Raw genomic sequence first — 15,165 nt, 5'->3', positions numbered from 1 at the left:
GCATCGGGCTCTGTGCTGATGGCTCAGAGCCTGCAGCCTGCTTCGGATTCTGTGTCTCCATCTCTCTCTGCCCCTCCCCTGCTTGCACTCTATTTCTCTCTCTCTCTCTCTCTCTCTCAAAATAAACATAAAAAAAAAAAAAAGTGGAGGGTGCCTGGGTGGCTCAGTCGGTTGAGCATCCAACTTCGGTTCAGATCATGATCTCACGGTTGGTGAGTTCGAGCCCCGCGTCGGGCTCTGTGCTGACAGCTCGGAGCCTGGAGCCTGCTTCGGATTCTGTGTCTCCCTCTCTCTCTGCCCCTCCCCTGCTTGCACGCTCTCTCTCTCTCAAAAATAAACATAAAAAAAAAGTGGAGGTAATGGAAGTTCCTATTGGATGAGGTTAATAAGAATTTTATCATTTTTTAAATTGTGGTAAAAATATGCATAACGTAAAAGTAAATCTTAACTGGGGCGCCTGGGTGGCTCAGTCGGTTAAGCGTCCGACTTCAGCTCAGGTCACAATCTCACGGTCCGTGAGTCTGAGCCCCGCGTCAGGCTCTGTGCTGACGGCTCAGAGCCTGGAGCCTGTTTCAGATTCTGTGTCTCCCTCTCTCTGTGACCCTCCCCCGTTCATGCTCTGTCTCTCTCTGTCTCAGAAATAAATAAACATTAAAAAATTAAAAAAAAAAAAGTAAATCTTAACCATTTTTACAATGTGTCTAGTTCAGTAGCACGAAGTATATTCACGGGCTGTGCGGCCAATTTCCACAACTTCATCTTGCAAAAATGGCATCGTACTATCATCGAACACCACTCCCCCTCACTTCTGAGACTCAAGGTGACCCGCTTATGTCCATGCACGTGGATTTACACGCAGCCGTGTTCACTGTGGGGCATATAATGTGACAGTGGAAAACTGAAAACAAATTCCATGTCCTTCCCGAGGGAAAGGACTAAATAAATGACATCGGTCCACACAGCGGTTACTCCATGTGGCCATTCAAAGGAAGAAGACAGCTTCGTTCAACAAAGATTTAATGAGCACCTACTATGTGCCTGGGCCAGTTCTTGGCACTAGGGATAGAGCAAGAACAAAGCAGACTCTACTTGACAGGGACTACATTTTAGTGGGTTGACAGTCAATGAGCAAAGAACCAAGAGAAATATGGGATTCAGGGTAAGAAGTCTTGTGGAAGAAAATAAAGGACACTAGGGAATGAACCATTTTAGCGTGGTGCTCCCACAATGCCTCTCCGAAGAAGCGACACTGAGCTTTATTGGAGGAAGCCTTTCAATCACAGAGAAGGTATCTCCAAAAAATAGTAGGATGGGATGCCTGGGGGGGCTCCGTCGGTTAAGCGTCCGACTTCGGCTCAGGTCACGATCTCACGGTTCGTGGGTTCGAGCCCCGTGTCGGGCTCTGTGCTGACAGTTCAGAGCCTGGAGCCTGTTTCGGATTCTGTGTCTCCCTCACTCTCTGCCCCTCCCCCACTTGCACTCTGTCTCAAAAATAAATAAACATTAAAAAAAATAGTGGGATAAAAAAACAAAAGTTATTACAAGACAATTTATGTTGTTTTTCTAAGCATACATGTCTTTACCTCCTCATACAAACGTGTAGGCAGACAGGCATCAATATAGACACCAGCCAAACTGCTACCATTCAAGGGGGAGAGATTTAATACTTTTTCAGTGAGCACATACTCATGTATTACTTTTATTAATAAAAATATTTAGGGGCGCCTGGGTGGCTCAGTCGGCTAAGCGTCGGACTTTAGCTCAGGTCATGATCTCACGGTTCATGGGTTCAAGCCCCACATTGGGCTCTGTGCTGACAGCTCAGAGCCTGGATCCTGCTTCAGATTCCGTGTCTCCCTCTCTCTCTGCCTCTTCCCTGCTTGCACTCTCTCTCAAAAATAAATTTAAAAATATTAAAAAATTAAAATATATATATATATGAACTGTGTCTTAAACAAAAGCTATTAAGAGCACATATACAAAAAAGAAGTCGGACCAGAAGTAGCATAGGGGTTCAGAGCATTTACCTTGGGGTAAAAATGACCTCGTGTTCAAATCCCGGCCGTCTCCGGGACGGCTAGTTTTGGGACCTCAAGTGAGCAGTGGCTTTGGTGGCTTCTGTTCCCCAGCACTAGGGCAGCCAAGGGATTCTGCTCTCCCCAGGGTCATTTGGCAATGTCTGGTGACAATTTTGGTTGTCACAACTGGGGAGGACGGGGTGCTGCTACTGGCCGGTAGAGGGTAGAGGCCAAGGGTGCAGCTAAATTCTCTGCAGTGCACAGAGCACAGCCACGGCCGCCCCCGACACCGTTGCCTGTACAAAGAAGGATCCGCCCCCCACACTGTTCCCTGTACAAAGAAGGATCCCACCCCAAATGTTAAGAGCCGAGGGTTGAGAAACAGTCTCCCCTACAGGGCTGAGGACTAACTGTGTACAATGTGCTGCGTTAGCACAGCCCCTGGCACAGGACAAGCATCAATAAATGGGAACTACCATTTTTAGGACTGTACTTCCCCCAAATTAAAAAAAAAATCATGAGTGGGGAGGAGGTGTAGTCACCAGGAATCAACTCTGCCTAATTCCGATTCTGGTGACTCACTGAAAAGGAACCTTGTTTTTTTTGAACAGCGGTAAGGATCTTCACAGGGTGTCGGTGTCTGCCACGTAGAAATGACTAGGAAGGGGTCCTAATTCCTCTTGGGTTTTGTTGAGTCGCCCCCCTCCCCCGCCAGCAGCCCAGGTACATTCCTGCTAAATTAGCCCTTGTGCCTCGGATACTCAGCTCTCTTTCTCAGGTCGGCGTCTCCCTGCGGTTCGAAAACATACTCAGGTTTCTCTTTGGTTGGAAAACCAAAATAAAACCCTCCTCGAGCGTCACACGCTTCCCTCAGCTACCAGCCTTCTCTTTCCACCCCTTCACATGGGATCTGAGAGATGCCTGCACCCACTGCCGCCTCGCCTCCTTTCTCGGCCCGCCCCCTGCGGGACGTCCATCGCCGGCCTCCTCCTTGCTCCCCATGAGCTTCAGGCCTCATCGTACATCAGGTCTCTGTTGACCACTCGCCCTCATACATCTCTTCCCTTGACTTTCCCATCCAACCCGCTGCTGGTTCCTCCAACCAGTCTGTCTGCCCTGCTCACGCACCTGCTTCTCAACCGGTATAAATGGAGCTCTTCCACACTTGGGCCTGTTCCTGCTCTACTCAGCACCGAACCAGCTGGTTCCACTCCTAGACCCGCACTCATCTCCCACACGGGAGACTCCTGATCCATCCTGGTTCCCACTGCGCTTTGCAGTCCCCAGGCTGGAACACGTACAACTGCTTGCTGGCCATTTCGGCTTTTGGGGGTCTCAAAACCCCCCCGAACTCAACATGCTCACAACTGATCTTGTGGTCTTTCCCGTGAACCTGGTCCAGTTCCGGTGCCCTCGTCCCAGGGAATGGCCTTGCCGTCTACCCAAGTGGGGACGCCGGAGGCCAGGTCACGGTCCCCCAGCTGCCCCCCAGCCCCTCTCCTCCATACTGTCCCCGCCGTGACTGGGTGCACTTACCCGAACCCCCTCCTTCTCCTTTGCTTCTCTACAGCACCCATTTTCCCTGCAGCCAGAACCATCTATCACAATTACTACTGAGGGATGCCTGGGCAGCTCAGTTAAGCATCTGGCTTCAGCCCAGGGCATGATCTCATGGTTCCTGAGGTCCAGCCCGGCCTCGAGCTCCACACTGGCAGCACGGAGCCTGCTGGAGATTCTCGCTCTTTCCTCTCTCCCTGCCCCTCCCCCGCTCATGCTTTCTCTCACTCTCAAACTTTAAAAAAACAAGATAAAATAAAACTACTAATGACATCACACACAGCTCTATCTGCTGGGAACCCTTGAGGTCATTGCTCTAAGGATAAAACCCAATCTCCTTACCTCGGCGCACGAGGCCCCGAAAGGCATTCTGGCTTCATCCACCTTCCAGCCTAGCAGTCCCCAGGGCAGCCCTTTACCGTCTGCACCAGCCTGATGCTTTTCTGTTCCTGCAGTTTACTGGGTGACCGCACTTGTCTCCTCTCAGCTCATCAACATCCCCTCGGGAACGCCTTCCACACCTTGTGCTCACGTCCTTTGTAACACTCCTGTGGTTTTTAATTTCAATCATACCCTCCACGGGGGTGGGGGGTGTGTGAGGCAAGAGGACAGTAAGCGTTAGGAGGCCACTGACCCTGTCCTTTTTGCTAATCATTGTATTCCTAGCACCTGGGCATGGAACTTTATACTCCATAAAGATCAGTGAGTGCTAAACACTGAACAGATAGAAGCTATGATTACAATCTCCAAGTGGAACCAGGCAGGCAGCAAAGTGTGGACTGGCCCCAGAGGACCTTCGATCTGGACTCCATCAACTTTCATCCTCTCCGTGCCCAGGTGTCTTGCTCGACTCGATAGGCATCACCTGGGCCAATTCTGGAAAGACATTGTGGGAGGATGCCTGGGCAGCACAGTGGGGTTCGGTGCTTTTGCTCCAACGGCTGAGTTTCTCACTCACTGGTCTGGTCTCGGGGGTCGGGCGGGCAGGTTTTCTCTCGGGAGTACCCAGAGGTGGGCAGAGCAGCGTGTGGAAGTCAAGCTGCTTGAAGGAGCACACAGGAGCTGAACTCCCACGAGAAAAGGAGAAGAAAGGCCCCCGAGGAGCCAAACGGTTCTAGGTAAAGACAGATGACCACCAAGGTTTGGTTCTTGAATATGTATTTTTTACTGAAAAAATCATTCATAAATTAACATACAAAAATGTACAAACACATGAGTAAATAATGTAATGACAAAGGACTATTTTTGTGAAAAGTGTTTTTAAAACATCTTTAGATTTCAGTGCAAAAATGTACCCCTGGCACCTCTTAAAACATAAGAGCAAGCTCAAAAAAAAAAAAAAAATGTAGTGATGGAAGGATGCTAGCTAGCTACGTTCAATGCCATCGTCAATGGTGAGTGGACACAATCAGTACATGTGGCTGTTGCTCAGCTATTAATGTCTGTGGTAAAGGAGCTGCAACGAAACAGTCCCTGTAATGTCAAAAGAAATATTTTTGCAATAACTCCTCCCCCCCCCCCCCCAGAAAAACCGCGTGAAACGAGAAACCTTTCCCTGCACGCAGCAATCAAAGACGAGACTGATTTAAGGGGTCGCCCATCAGTAGCCTTAAAGAATTTCAGCTGCCAAAATACTCACAAGGTCACATTTGGTTCTTACTGTTTTTTTTTTTTTTTTTCTTTTTTTTAACATGAGACTCTTACACCATTAACAGCTCACGGGCCTGGTTGTATATTGCCTTTTATATTTCCGCACGACACTCCCAACTTGGTGGGTAAATGACTCAGCAGCACACGGTAAAGCGATTTCACGCGATTTCACACTAAGAGAACAAACTCACATGTGATCGCAAAGACAGTTTCAGTGACCTTACTTCAAGCAGTGAAAAGAGACCTTTCCTCTTGTCCTCAAATCAGCATTTTCTTTTTAAAATCAGGTGTTTCACCTCTTGCCAACATTTTGTTCTCGGTGGCAAAGATGTTCATGAAAAGCTTTGAACGAGACCATTTTACGACACTGCTGGGTACACGCACATCATCCTTCACCAAGGATCGGTGTATCCCAGCAAATTCTTCCAAATGACATCATATAGTTGTGTCCCACTGAAAGCGGCTCACGGCCTTCAGTGACGACGGAGGACAGGAGAAGGACCAGAAGCGTCAAGGCCAGCACACAGGCCTGGGGGGAGGGGAGGGCGGAGAAATCTTTATTGCTCTATGCACCAGACTTCAAAAAGGAAAAAGTGAGCTCCTGGGTGTAATGTTCCCCCGTGAAGGTCTTTCAAAGCATGAGATGCTCGACATTCTTTTAAAACCTAGGATACAACTTACCAGCATTTTCAAGGGCAACAACCTGCCTTCTCATATGAGCTGATAAGAGCTTTGTAATGCTATTTTCTATATATACCATTCTATTCTTCAAAAGAACAAAAAAGCAAGAACAAAAAACAAGGCCCGGCCAATCACTCCCACAGCTTGTGGGGGTCATAAGTCCATGGAACCAACACATGCAACGGAGAAAACCCCCAACCCGCACGCGAATACACAAATATACCCCCTACACACACATTCATGTAAACCATGAAAATTAAGGAAGTTGAAGGCAAACAAGGCAATTAAAAAAAATATGAAGTACTTTTCAGGAAGTACTCCTAATCACGATATATAAATATGTTTTATGGAAAAGGAGAGGAAAAAGACTGGCATGTGTCGGCATCCTGCAGAAGCCAACAGGAACTGTAACTTGAGGGATTTGGCTCAGGGAAAAACAGAGAGGCACAACTTCGAGGGCAATTTGGAATCTAACTTCAAGAAGTGCATGCGGTGTGAACACAGCGCATGGGCTTGGGTCCTTGCATCCTGGAGCTTTATTAGTCTGCTTTGCAAAGCTCTGATCGGGGCTAACCAGGACCCTAGCTAACCCACGGCACACAAGTGTCACCTGCTCCCCAGCTGAATTCTTCATTCCATCGCTCATTATTTCTATGTACTAGTTCATAATGTTGACAAACAATCTTTCCAGAAACCCAAACAGGGAAATATTCAGAGGAATCACTGAAGCTAGTTAGTAATTTAGGCACAGATTTCAGGAATTGTGGCCAAGTTCCACAAGAGCAAAAACAAAAAAACAAAAACAAAGAAAAAAAAAAAAAGAGGAGAAAAGAGGCAGAAAACCCCTCCACCCCACCCCACCCCCACCTCTCTCAGTGGTGAAAGGATAAACACTAGAGTCCAGAAATCCAGGGGCGTGTGCACAGGGAGGCCCCCGAGGGCTCCTGTCTAGCAGGTGGCTGGATGAGGGTGTGCGTGCCCAACTTGGGAGAGCGCGTCCACAGCAAAAGTCAAGAGCAAAGACTTTCGGAAGAGGAGGATGGGAGGGGGCAGGAGTTAGCTACCAGTGACAGACTGGACCGGCTCGTTCTGTAGGTGACATGCCCTGCATCCTCTCCCTTCCAAAGTGACAACAATTTGGGAGGGGACATTCTTCCACTTCCCCTGCGTTTTTAACGGAGTTCCTGCATTTGCCAACCAAATAAGTGAGCTAATGTAGAAATCCTCGGTTCGAATTGGAGCCAGCTATAAAATTAAATTTAAAAAAGGCATTTTACATGGCTTATTTACAATTATACTTCTTCAAGAAGTGATTGTTATATGTCTATTTATCTTCCCCAATCCCTCCCCCCCACCCTCAATCCCCACCCAAAGCAGGTAATTTATTTATCTATTTTTTTCCTTTAAAAAAATGAAACCGAAGAGAACACCAGAGATGGAGAAGAATGGTGGGTGGAGTTTCATTTGCGCTGCCCTGGGGTGGGGCTGCCTCTTTGCTCCAAAGGCCATTCGTAGGAACGGGCTCGGCGGTGGGACCGTGGTGGAGATCAGTTCCGGGTGTAGAGATCCTGGCTGAGACGGGACGCTGGGGCAGGAGACCAGGGGAGCAGAGCAGCAGGACAGACGTCGTCTTGTGAAAATAGAAAGCCAGTCCTCATGAAGGGAGTTCCCAAGCCACAGTGAAGGCGTTTTGTGCGTGGACACTGTTCACATTTTTTTTTCCCCCCTCGAACCCTGTGATCCTTCATCAGACACTGTATTTCTACTCTCTTCCTGTGTGGAGCCCCCAGACATCACACCAGGCTGCCTTCTGGGTGGCGGCGGGTAAAGCACATACATCCTCTCCTCCTCTCAGTACTCGCTCACCTGAGCCAGCTCGGGTGTCAAGTTGACAGTAATGTTTTTATACAAGGCGTCGTATGTGATGTTTGCAAAGTAGTTCAAGTTGTTGAGGCCGTCCAGCCCTTGCCGTTCTTTGGACTTCCTCAGCAGAGCATACCTGTTGAAGCAGAGAACAGAGGGGTGGCTCTGAGTGAGGGGCTAACCTCCTCCTGGCAGGGGATGGGGCGGGGCAGACACGGGAGGGGACACAACCCAGGGCAGCAACGCTGCGTCCCCTGGCAGGTGACTGGCCCACCCGTGCAGCCGCTCCAGGCCAGATGTTATTATGGGAAACACCTCCTACTTCACGCCAGGTGCTTTCCTTATGACATCATTTCAGTTAACGTACCTGCCCCGTAGCAAATGAAGAAGCCAGGGCTCATGATGTTAAATGACTTGCCGAAGGTAAGGGCAGGGGGCAGGGGAGTGGCAGGTAAGATACTAAAAATCCATCAGATGAGAAGGTCAGGGTCGGCATTCGGTGCCTTCCTACTCCCACGACAACAGAATGCACGCGATCAGAACTGATGGTCTAGAGAACAGGCCTCCTCCCAGTTAACGAGACAAAAAGCTACTCCTGGAAAGGCAGAGATGTCCCTCCATCTATATGCCCCAATCAGTCCAGTATGGAAGCTCCTTATCAGAGGCAAAGGTGATAACAAAGCAAGTACAAACAGAATTTCAGGGGCCACCCTTCTGGAACCGGAGCTCGCAGGAAGGGCACCAGTCTGCTTTGTGGTGTGGGTGTAGGTTACACAGAGACCTTTAACGGGAGTGGATTTTTCTCCAACTCCCTGAAGACTACAGAAGAGACCGTGAAGCTTAAGCTGCCAACTGACCGATTTCCTTAAAAGATCTATGATCAAGTTTTGCACTGATAATCTGATTTCACACAAGCGCCTGCCTCATGGGTAAATGAACATCTCTCCAGGAACTATTCAACAGCCACCAGAACCGGACCTTAGAGAGGAGGTGGGGAGGAAGACAAAGGGTTGCCACATGCTCTGGGACATCTGCAAATGCAAAGTACAGAGGGTATTTGTGAGAAGGATAAACACATTGCACCAACCTTCCAAGAAACTGGACTTCTCCTCGATGGTGATGAGGAATAGATTTGTATTTCCCGGTGTCGCCTTCTGGCCGGCTCACGGAGTAGCCTGCGTTCTGTACTCTGTCCGAGACAAAGAGAATGGGCTTTTAGACCAAATGATCTAGCAGTGCAGGTGTCCACATCTATGCCGAGGCTGAGAAACCCCAAGGTGAACAACAGAACTTCTGCACCTAAATATTCAATTGCCTACCCTCTGGGCAAGCGCGTGGTTGCAGACAAGAGGTCTACAATACAAAAAAAGTTTTGAGAAAGAAAAGAAACTTAAAATTCTCGAGAGTGAGGTGTGCCGCCAGGCCCCCAGGGACAGGTACATCGGTGAGTGTCCCCCAGGGGGTGAGTGCACACGCCCTCTCGGCCAGCTTGTTCGGATCCTATCAAAAATATTTTTCTCACTGGTGGACAAAACACTTTTCCTTTCCACCACCTGCTGTAACGCAAGTCAGGAAAGTCAGAGTTGCACTGTGCTTTCCTGGTTGTGAACTGAATTACTCTGCCCAACTCCCCCGTCACCACGGAGGTGAACTCATTTGTAGGACATCCTCTGATCTAGATGTAAAACTTCACAACACTATGGGGACAGCAGCATTTAAGGAGGTATTTGGTTATTTATCCTTAGTATGAAAAAGATAGGATTTTGAAGCTGGGTTTACTGGAAACTTGATGGGACTGTAAGAAACTATGAACACATGGGGGCAGACTTCGGAGAGCTGCGTAAAATTTACGGTTGTCTTCGTATGTCAACACTGCGGGAGATTATTATTTCAACATCCTCCTCTTGACTCCAAATTACACTCTCCTTTTGATACAGGAAAGTGTGTTCTTACTCTGAGTTGATAAATACATATAGGATGCCTACTGTGTGCCTGGAATTGTGCAGCACACTGGGGGGGAACCAGCCCCAGATCCTGCACCCAAGGGGGTTCCTGCTGACCTGGGGACAGTGCCAGCGGAGAATTTTGACAGATGTCCTGAATTGGAGTTTGACTGGACTCAAGGACCAGTCAACCAGTAGGTTTGTGGCAAAGCCGTTCATCCTCACTGGGTTCCTAAGAAACCCAAATTAATTAAAAGGATGAGATGCCATTTTTATCTCTCAGACTGGGGCGCCTGGGTGGCGCAGTCAGTTAAGCGTCCGACTTCAGCCAGGTCACGATCTCGCGGTCCGTGAGTTCAAGCCCTGCGTCGGGCTCTGTGCTGGCAGCTCAGAGCCTGGAGCCTGCTTCCGATTCTGTGTCTCCCTCTCTCTCTGACCCTCCCCCGTTCATGCTCTGTCTCTCTCTGTCCCAAAAATAAATAAACGTTGAAAAAAAAATTTTAAATTAAGGAAGTGGTTCTCTCTGTATTAACATGGTTGGAGAAGGGATGGGCCTGGGTTATTTACGCAGGAACAGAAAAAAGTGGGGAAAGAAACAGCCTGTTCGAAATCGCTACTTCCTAGGAATGAAATAGGATAGCGGTGGGGGATTAAGAATTACGCTCTGGTTTATGCACCTTTGTATTATGTGAATTTTTAAGGGCAAGTATTACTCTGCAATTAAAAAGCAACACATAGCTTTCTTTTTTAAAGCCAATTTATTTTTTATTTTTTTATTTTTTCAACGTTTCTTTATTTTTGGGACAGAGAGAGACAGAGCATGAACGGGGGAGGGGCAGAGAGAGAGGGAGACACAGAATCGGAAACAGGCTCCAGGCTCTGAGCCATCAGCCCAGAGCCCGACGCGGGGCTCGAACTCACGGACCGCGAGATCGTGACCTGGCTGAAGTCGGACGCTTAACCGACTGCGCCACCCAGGCGCCCCAAAGCCAATTTAGAAAGTAAACAGATACAAGGTAGAAATTCTTTTGCTTATTTGTTCCTTATTAGGTTACTATTCACTTACTCTGTAAAAAACTAGTTGACGCTACTCAGATACAGCATCGTTCACCCAAACTTGTACAACGCAAGCCTTACCTGATGGTACGGATAAATGCATGTACACATCACTAATATGTGACCTCTGGTTTGGGGAGGTTTCAGTGAAATGTGCTAGGAGTGTAAAATAAATACCAGATTTCAAAGATAGAAGGGGAAAAACAGATGAATGTGAAGGATCTTGTCAACATTTTATACTGATTACATGTTGGAAGGATATTATTTCTGATATATTACGATAAATACACTGTTAACATGTTTTATTAATAAAATACAGTGAAATTAATTTCCCGTCTTTTTCTTTTTTAACCTTTTTAAACGTGGCTGCTAGAACACTTCACATTACCTCCGTGGCTTGCACCCTATCCCTCCTGCGTGGCGCTTGTCTGGGGGAGCCTAAGGCAGTGTTTCTAGAAGGCACCGGAAACTGGAAAAGGGGGTACCTGTTCCATAAGTCATCATCTTCTCCACCCCAACCCCAGAAAGCGTTTGGGAAGCCATTGATCTTCCGGAACTGTTCCACCGTTAAGCCGCTCACTCCACCAAAGAACTCGGTGTAAGGAAGCCTGGAAGGAGACGTACAGCTTCAGTCATCTGTGCGTCCAGGGGTGGTTTGTCCCCAGGACAGGCCGCCATCTCACCGGAGAACCACACAACGTGAAACAGCGCTCTCCGCACTGCTGTCCTGACCCATCTGCAACCGTTTCCTTGTGCTGAGGCACGTCGCCCTCCGTAGCTAACTGCATCCTTCTCTAATTGTCTTTTTCATAACAGCTTTATTGACACATAACTGGGGTTCCGTATAATTCACGCATTTAAAGTACACAACTTCGTCGTTTTTGGGATATTCACGGAGTCGTGCCACCATGACCCCAATCCATTCTAACACCTTTCATCACCCCGAAAAAGAAGCCTTGTACCCATCAGTGGCCACCCTCCGTTCCCCCTCCTCCCCTCAACCCTAACCATCACTGTCCTTTCTGTGTCTGTGGCTTTGCCGAATTCTGGGCAAGTCACGGAAATACAATCAGGCCAACACATGGCCTCTGGTAAGTAGCTCCTGCCTCGCACCAATGCTTTCAGGGTTCACCCACCGGCCAGCGTGTCAGGACTCCCTTCCTGTTTGCTGCCTTACAGCGTACCATGCTGTGGCTGTGCTCCATTTTGTTCATCCCTTCGCCAGCCGATGCGCGCTGGGTGGAGCTAACTGGCTTTGGCCACCTTTGCGTCTCTCAGCATCCTTTCAGATTTGACCTCTTCCCGGGGACGTGATACTCACAGGTACATATACTTGTCCAACTTGGTTGCGAAGTGTCTCGGCATCTGCCCGCATCCATAGTAGTTCCGATCGCTTTCTGGTATGTGATCCACATCGTGAAAAATAAGACAGTCCCAGTCCAGATCCTTCATTGCTTCTTGAAAACCGACGTTGAAGAGCATGGCTCGATTAAAAGGCTGGGTGCCGACCTAAAAGAAGCAGAACTTCATTTTTCTTTTGCTCCCGGAGCGAACTCTTGGCTGTCCCAGCCCTGCCTAAAGGAGCGCTTACTGAACCCGACGGGGAGGGACCCCTGGGGGCTGGGCCGGCACGCTCATCACTGCCTCACAAGCCACTTGACATCTCGCCCCGATCTCCTTAGAAATAAGAGGGGTGGTGACTCTCTCCCAAGACTGTCCTAAAGGCAGACATTCGACCCGTGACAGCGTTTGGAAGTCCCATAAAGGGAGGAAAGAACAATACAGCCACTTCTACTCACGGCTCCTTATCCTTATCTTAAGGGGAGTTTCCTGGGTCTGGAGACTGAAGACACCACCCAAGGCAGCTCTGACTCAACCCCCACACAAGGAGCCTTTGTTGAAGGGCACACACAGGTCCACCCTGGACTCGGGTCTGCCCGTCTCGAGTAACACCTCAAACCCAAACTGCTCTCTCTGCCCTCCCTTTCGCCTCTGGGTGGCTCGATCGTCAGATTGCCGTTTCCCTGGCTCTGCACTCCAAAGGTGGACTCTGAACTGCTGCCTCGGAACAGAGAGAAGAGGGAAGGAAGGGCCACTCGCCTGTTCAACCACATAAAACGCAAACCACAGACGCTGGCGCTGCAGCATGGGAATCAGGTGTCTGAGCAGGACAGGGAGGTGCTCGTGGCGGTTCCGGAAAGGGATGAGGATCGCCACCTGGAGAGGGTCACACGAGAGAAGCCGCCCCGTGAGTCCCCCCGACTTCTGCTCTGTGGCACGAGGCTGCTGCAGAATCGGGGGACCGGCTCTTGGGCTATTCTGGAAGGCTGCCTTGTCCGCAGCCTCTGCTGAAGGAGCGGCTATGTTGGCAGGTGGACCCTCGGAAGTGAGGGGACTCTGTCCTCACACACACCATGCTGTGTACATAGTGCAGCTGCTGAGTGAGTTCTTTCTAGGCCACAACCCAGAGGAAGACGTTCATCCTCCACCAAGACCTGTCCCACAAACACGTCCATGGATACAGAGGCATACAACTAAAACACGCTCCACAAAACAGTACTTCCCCTTAGAGCGTGCAGCGCACTCTGAGATAGATAGATAGAAAGATATCTATCTCATCTCTTAATGCTGGTCATACGCCCAGTGATGGGCTGGAAATGCCCATCTATTCCAGATCTGCCTTGTTCCTTGCAGGACCGGCACAGAAACAGCACTTGAATAAATACTTGTTGAAACACTGGACTTAGGCCGGTGTCATGAGCCAGATCCACACACAGATGCCTCCTAACTACAGTCATGCAGAAAAACAACCAGAAATTCTCAGTGTCAGGCTGGAGAACTCCGCTCTTGGTCGCACTAAGCTCATAGTAACAATGCCGAATGAGGCACGTGCAGCCCCGGATTTGTGAAGATGGCTTGTGCTAACATGGCACAAGAGACCTACCAACCCTCCTCCTTGCTTAGCCAAGACGCCTATAAAGAAGACCAAAGGGTCCCGCTCAGCCATGCGGACGACACACACTTCCGGGGCTGCAGCCTGTCCTTAGGGAGACCCACGCCTCCAAAGCGTTTCCATGAACTGCAGATACTTTGCATCGGGCAGTAGGGTGCAAAGCACAGATTATCACGGTCCGTGAATCCCACGGCGACCTGGGATGATGGCAAGTCCAGGTGGGCCTCCTAGCATCTGGTCTGACTTCACAGCCTACCTTCCATCGAGGCATGCAATCCGAAGGCTTCCAGTGACCTCCGAGCTTGATGGCTGGGTCTTTGGAGAAGATTTCATGGATGTCGTCCATTGCGATTTCACTCATGTTTATGTCTATTGGGCCCTCTGAACAGAGAAAGGGGTGGGGGGGAAGAAAAAGAATTAAGAGGCCAGAAAATGACAGCAGTCTCCCCCCATGTCCAGGGTTTCACTCTCTAGGGAGGTTCAATGCTTTTTCAGCTGACTGCCGTCTTTCACAGTGCTGGGAGGCACTTCCTCTGCTTTGCAACCCCCTGTATTTCACTTCATCACTATTACTGGGCAAAGCAGTAAGTCAAGAAGTTAGGACTTTAGAGCTTTGGCTCTGCCAATGGAGTGGAAAGAAACTGAGACTGAGTGAATGGCAGCTGAACGTCTCAAAGAGGAAGGAGGAAAGTGGCTGTGCTTGAAGCCTCTCTGAGGGCTCCGAGGCGAGCACCCACGCACGGTCCCACCACTGATCAGTGATCCCAAGTGATCATGCCCAAACTCAAAACATTCATCTTCTGCTCAGGTCATGATCTCTCGGTTCGTGAGTTCAAGCCCCACATCGTCCAATCCTCTGCAGCCCCCTCTCTCTGCCCCTCCCCCACTTGCACTCTCTCAAAAATAAAACATTAGGGAAAAAAAAACCTCTCATTCTTATTTTAATCAGATAAAAAGACCTGTCAGTCTGCAAAGCCAGGGTGGCTCTACTCACTCATGGAAGGGAGCCTCTCAGGGCAGGTATGGTTTGCAAAGTAGGTGAAGTCTTCGGGAAGAAACGTTGTGGTTTGTAGGAAGGTTTCGCTGTGGTTCAAGTCAAGAGGATAATCTAGAGAGGTAAGAAAAAAAGGCACATGTCCTCAATTCTGCAATTCTCAGAGGCCTACCAGAGAAGTATTTTTCTTAGACAGCATTTTTTTGTTTTGCAGAATTGGGACTCTGGGCTAGCTGTTTACCGCAGCTAAAAATGCAAACACGTCAATAAACAGGTTAACAGACGATCTTATGCCAACCGGTGTTTCTATTCTTATTGTTACTACAGTTTTATATGCACCTCAGTGTCCAAAGAATTCTAGAACATAATTTTTAAAAAAAGAAAAAAAAAAGAAAGAAATGAAACAGTGTCCCCCTCCCATGTCTTATTCTCTACAGGAACTATTTTCAC

At 48.9% G+C, this 15,165-nt stretch overlaps 1 protein-coding gene across 2 annotated transcripts in view; it reads right to left on the bottom strand.

Annotated features, from left to right (window-relative positions):
• Positions 1 to 4,716: 4,716 nt before the first annotated feature.
• Positions 4,717 to 15,165, bottom strand: part of B4GALT5 (beta-1,4-galactosyltransferase 5) — a 77,415-nt gene continuing 66,966 nt past the window's right edge. For both annotated transcript variants that reach the window (XM_045444272.1, XM_045444273.1), the window contains 7 exons: positions 14,716 to 14,829; positions 13,978 to 14,102; positions 12,869 to 12,985; positions 12,090 to 12,277; positions 11,254 to 11,376; positions 8,857 to 8,958; positions 4,717 to 7,905 (listed from right to left, as the gene is read on the bottom strand). In XM_045444272.1, the coding sequence (XP_045300228.1) occupies positions 7,758 to 7,905; positions 8,857 to 8,958; positions 11,254 to 11,376; positions 12,090 to 12,277; positions 12,869 to 12,985; positions 13,978 to 14,102; positions 14,716 to 14,829 (917 nt within the window). In that variant the 3' untranslated portion in view covers positions 4,717 to 7,757. The remainder of the gene's footprint in view (positions 7,906 to 8,856; positions 8,959 to 11,253; positions 11,377 to 12,089; positions 12,278 to 12,868; positions 12,986 to 13,977; positions 14,103 to 14,715; positions 14,830 to 15,165) is intronic.

This window comes from Leopardus geoffroyi, chromosome A3, assembly GCF_018350155.1.
Source record: "Leopardus geoffroyi isolate Oge1 chromosome A3, O.geoffroyi_Oge1_pat1.0, whole genome shotgun sequence".
NCBI lineage: Eukaryota > Metazoa > Chordata > Mammalia > Carnivora > Felidae > Leopardus > Leopardus geoffroyi.
Note: the sequence above shows the minus strand (reverse complement) of the source record. Positions and strands in the feature narration are given on the sequence as shown.